We start from the raw sequence: 5,827 nt of genomic DNA, 5'->3' as shown, positions 1-5,827 counted from the left end.
AAGCTAAAATATAACTCTATTTCTAAAGAATACGAGCGGTAAAAATACGATTAGTCGAAAGTTTAGATAATAAATAATCGAAGATTTTTAGAAAGATATTATAATATAGTAACTAAGTAATATAGCGTATATACTAAAGAAGCTCTAATATATAAAAATAGCGCCTAAGCTACGGGACGAAATATCTATAAATATATTACGTCGAATTAATTATTAAATAATAAAGCGACTAATCGGTCTTACGAATATAAAGTTTTCTTAATTAGTACCGTAACGAATCGATATCTTTACGATATAGTCGAACTTAGACGATTTTAGAAACGCTATAAATAATTATAGATATTTATAAGTTATAGCTACGCGTTTAAAATATTATCTTTAATTAAAGAATAGATTACACTAGCTAAATAGTGTAGAGTTACTAAATACGTATAATTTAATACTCATCGAGGGTCTTCTAAAGATACCGATTAATTAAATTAATTAAGTTAAATAGAACCTTATTATAGAAAAGAAACTAACTATAAAACCGTCTATTAAGAAATTTATAGAGAAGAGATCTAGTAAGACACTAACGAAAGACGAGATCGAAGATTAATTAAAGAACTTCTAAGAATAAGCGATAAAATCTTCGTCTTTACTAACCGTATTTAAGAAATAGCCGAAAGAAGAGTAGAGATATTAAAAGCGAAATATTCTAAATTACTTTAAGAATAAGTCTATAATGAAAAAGCTTACTAAAATTAAAGAAAGAGAAGTCGTAATTAAGAAAGCGACTAAAAAGTAATTAGAAATTCGAAACGAATATATTAAAATAGTGATTTAGCTTAGAAAGAGATCGCGGTTAATACCGTTAATTCTAAGAATATCTTTAAAGATAGAAGTAAGAGCTTCTAAGCGAATATACTTTTTATTTATCGAATAAGCGTTTACGAAAACTAAAGAAATTATTACTAATAGTAAATATCTTCGTAGAGAGTTTTAAGAGTTATCTTCGTTCTTTAATACGAGACTATATAAATAAAATCTATTAAGAAATTCTTTTAATATAAAAAGATTAATATAGAAGATTATTATAGACTAATTTAAGAGAGTTAGATATAATATAAATAGAGATACTTTAACGAAACGATAAGTGAATAAAGTAGTTTAGTATAAATCTAAAGCTATTATATAAGTATTCTAAAGATTAATCGAGATATTATCGACTAATATTAGTTCGAGGTAATCTCTTTAATATTACGCTGCCCTCGAAGTAATTCGAATTATAAAAAGAGTAAAGACTAAAAAAGAGACATTAGAAATTTAGCGAATTTAAGACGCTTTAAAGAAATTTAAAGAGTATAGTCGCGGAGTAAAGAAACGTCTTCGCGGCGAAAATTATTATTCGGGAAAATATATAATTAATAAGAAAGAATTAAAATATCTTTTACTTAGTATAGATTATAACGATTAGTTATCTATAGATTACGTTATTAAAGATATCGCGGTCTATTAAAAGTACTAAGTAAAAGACGAATAAAATATAATCTATTTATATAACGTTCGAGAGATATTTACGTTTATAATTTAACCGCGATCGTAGCGATAAAATAAGTTTATATAGAAGAAGCTAATTCTTTATCGAGAGATTAATCATTAGTAGTTAATATACGTCGATCTCGATTCTCGAATCGTTTACGCTATAGATTCGATTAGAAAGCGCATAGTAAAAGACTTAATAATTTCAATTATTTTAGAGTATCTTAACTCTTAAGTTCGAGTAAAGCTTAAAGACGGTAGATAGTTTATATTTTAGAATATTAATATTAATAAATAACTAAATAACTATAATTACGGAATATTTATTATCTTTTAGATTAGAGCTCTTATAGAAAATAGTATTAAAGCTATTAAAGAAGTTAAAATCGACACTTCTTATTAAGTTTAACTTATTTAGAATATTCATTAAGCTATTATTAGAAATAAAAAAATATTATTATTATAGTTATCTCGCGTAGAAACTAGTGAGTAATAGCTATTAAAGCTTATTATAATAGTTACTCTAAATAAAAGTATTATTAATCTTATTAACTAAGAGAATATAAACTAAATATTATAAGCTTATATCGATTTATATAGCGAAGAGAGAATAGATTTAGAATATAATAGTAATAACTCTTAGAATAGAATTTTAACGCGAAGAGTAAATCCTCTCTTTCCTCGCGTTGCTTAATTAGTTAAGGAAGAATTCTAAGAGCGAATTCTAGAATTACCGAGTAATATTAGTATAGAAATAGACTCGACTCTAAGATAGAGTAGTTATTAAAGCGAAATATTAAAAGTATCTTCGATATTCTTATATAGACCGAGTAGATCTATTATATCTACTAGTGATGTTTTAGTTCGTATTCTAAATCTAATAAGAGAGAAGAATTTACCCTCGTTACGAGCTTCTTCTTATAGTACTACGAATCTACTCTTTAGGTAATAATAGAGTTAGATAATTCTTAAGTATACTATATACTATCGAACGAGGTCGTTCTATAAATAGGAGAGGAAGAAATATAATAAGATAAGGTAACTATATTATAATGGGCCGTACTAAGTTAGTAGAGCGGTGATAAAGAGAAAAAGTTATTTAGTTATATATTAAATCTAAATGGGCTGGTAGAAGAAGGTGTAGAATAGTTTATAGTGCTGGTAGTAAGCTATTTATTAGAGATTAAGTAGAGTATTATGAATTCTATAGTTTTTAGCGCCGTCTATCTAATTTCTAAGTGTTTTTTATTAGTCCTGTTCTATTCGTCGATGCTTCCGCTGTGCTAGGTGTTTATAGCCCTAGTCGCTGCCCCTCTAGATGGTATTGGTGGTGTTGTCTTGTTAGTGTCAACTAGAAACGCGTTCTCGATTTCCGATCTGCTGGATAGGCCTCTGTGCGTTGTTGCACGTGCACGCTAAACCCTGAAGTGCTCTATTATAATATGAGCCTTACTATCTATATATTAGATAGTTCTCTAAGTCCTCCGAATAAATATATAGAAGGATCCATAGAAGAATAAGGCTGAGTTACGTAATATACTCTATTAGCTCTATTAGAATTATTACTAGGAACCCTAACTTAGTTAGGCCCCGGTAGAAACCTTAACAACTAATAAAACACTTAGGAATTAGATAGACAGCGCTAAAAAGCCATAGAATTCATAATACTCTGCTTAAAACTGTAATGAATGGTACACTGCCAGTACTATAAACTGTTCCGCACCCCCTTCTCTACCAGCTCATTTAAATTTAACATGTGACCTCATAGATCTCTGTCTATCACCGCTCTATCAGCTCAGCATAGCATAGTCATCTCGCCTTATTATAATATATATATTAAATTTTAAAGTACTTTATTATAATATTATAATAGAGTACTTTAGAGTTCTATATATATATATATAATAATATATAGAGACCTATTTAGTAGATCGAGAATTAAGAACGCGTTTCTAGTTAATATTAATAAGATATTATTAACACTACTTAGAGAGGTAGCGGTTAGAGCTACGAATATCTAGCATAGCGGAAGTATCGAGGAATAGAATAGAACTGATAAAATACTTAAGAATAGGCTAACGGTATTAAAACTATTGAATTTATGATACTCTGCTTAAACTATAATGAATGATATACTGTCAGCACTATAAACTGTTCCGCACCCCCCTCTCTGCCAGCCCATTTTAGTTTGATATGTAAATAGATAACTTTTTCTCTCTGCCATCGCTCTACCAGCCTAGCACAGTTCATCACAGCACAGCCACTTTACCTTATTACACTAGGAATAGTATAGTTTAATAGCTAATATAAATTAATATCTAGGGATAATGAGGGTGTAATATATCTTTTACGCTCTATGCGTTCTGTGAGCTCTGCTAACAGAGCTAATAGAGCTAATAGAGCCAATAGGGCGTATGACGTAACTTAGCTATGTTCCTCTATAGATTCTTCTATATATTCAATGAGTGTGGTGAGTCGTGCCTGTGCGACTCGTGACCGGTCCTTCCCAAGGCTGTGTCTAACACTACTTCGCTTAATTTACGTTTTCTACCTCGATTAGTCTTATTACCAGCGCTCCTAGTATTCTATGGCTTAAGAGTTCGCTTTTCTATTAAGCCAAAGACGTCGTGAGCCTGGAAGATTTAGCATTAAGTCTTTTTACCTTATAGGTTAGTCTAATCTAAGATAATTCACTGTCGTCGTAAAGTTTTAACTATAGTGCCTTTTTTTTACGGGCTTAATTAAGTTAAATTATTAGATATATCTTCTCATCGACGACTTTTTCGACCTTAATCTTAAGAACTTATTATCTCCTAGTAATTACTATAAAAAATCGAAAGGTTTAAAGGGTAGATAAAGGTAAACTAGACGCGTTTATACGCGTCTTAGATCTCGGGAATAAGGGTTCATTATTTTTAGCGCTAAGCACTAGGCGTCCTTATTAATGATTACTATAATGATTTGGCCATCTCTTAATCGCCTCTTTAAACCCCATCCCGCCTTTTACGTCCTCTAGTAATCCGTCATCTGCTTTCTTATGCACCGGTAACGACTCCATCACCTCGCTTAACTTCTCCCTCGGAATCACACAACAAACCATCTCTGCTTCATCCGCCACCAATAAGTCTCCTGGCTTAATCACCACATCTCCAATTTTTATTGGCACATCCACCGCCCATGGCTTTCCCTGTAGGCTCGTACCAGGACTCGTCAACGCCTTTGCCCAGCACTGAAAATTTCCATCCTTGCATAGCTCACCACATCCAACAATATCACGAGCTCGCCCATCGATAAAGCAGCCTCTAATGCCACGGACTTTGTAGCGGGTAGCTACGATATCGCCTAATAGAGCAGCGATCTGATGCGAGGGCTGCTGCATAAGGACCACAGATCCAGTAGGCGCAACGTCGGAGAAGTGTTTATCGCCTGGGAGATTGGATTCCGAAGGTACTATCAAGTCGTCGTATTCGGTGCCTGGGGTATGGGCGTTGTCGACAAAAAGCACGGTGCTGATAGGGGCAACAAGGCGGTTGCTCGAGCCACGACGAGTGGGAATCGGTGAGATGTCGCGAAGGAAGCCGGCAGAGGGAATATGAAGTTTCAACAGAGCATCAGAGACGTCACAAGGCGAGTACGACTGCGAGATCAGGGCGCAGATTAACGGGATGTCGAGTCCGTTAGTCATGATTTTTGTCGTTGGATTTCAGATAATTGATATTTTACTAAGCTTTGTCCGACCGCATTCCGGTTTCGAGATTATTCATTAAATATATCGTATATTGGAAATAGGCCGAGGTTATCTACCCCATATTTTAGTTGGAGATTCTAAGGAGGTTCTTAGTAAGCGCAGAGTCAGCGCTTCCCCGCACACGTGGAGATTTAACTAAGTGCTTATACGAGGGCGCGCACTAAAAGGTGTGACCGGCGCTATTGTTTAGAGCCTAGCCTAGCAGGCCGATCTAGCCTAATGTAGAACTAGGTTTTCGTTCCACAGCCAATTTTATATTGTGAATAGAAGTCTTCTAATACGCCTTTCTACACCTTGCTAAATAGTCACACCGTCTCTTATATCTGGGTTAACCGTAGTATATTACGAGCCTCAGGGCTAGAAAGGTCTATTCTATAGCTAACTTTATATATTTCGCTATACCTTTAATTAATTTATATGCAGAATAAGCCCGTTAACGCGAAATCTCGCGGCCGCGAGTACCTCATAAACTACGCGTTTAAAGATGTTAGAGATTCCTTAGTAAGTAGGCAGAATCAAACGATAAGCGTATATATAAGATATCTCTATAGTATATAG

General features: G+C 33.4%; 1 protein-coding gene across 1 annotated transcript; it reads right to left on the bottom strand.

Annotated features, from left to right (window-relative positions):
• Positions 1-4,473: 4,473 nt before the first annotated feature.
• A1O5_13459 (uncharacterized protein) lies at positions 4,474-5,206 on the bottom strand (the record flags this gene model as incomplete). The annotated part of the gene is made up of 1 exon (XM_007754024.1): positions 4,474-5,206. A coding segment is annotated over one exon (732 nt), but the record flags the coding sequence as incomplete, so codon positions are not given.
• Positions 5,207-5,827: the final 621 nt, after the last annotated feature.

This window comes from Cladophialophora psammophila, assembly GCF_000585535.1.
Source record: "Cladophialophora psammophila CBS 110553 chromosome Unknown aczJe-supercont1.61, whole genome shotgun sequence".
Lineage (NCBI taxonomy): Eukaryota > Fungi > Ascomycota > Eurotiomycetes > Chaetothyriales > Herpotrichiellaceae > Cladophialophora > Cladophialophora psammophila.
Note: the sequence above shows the minus strand (reverse complement) of the source record. Positions and strands in the feature narration are given on the sequence as shown.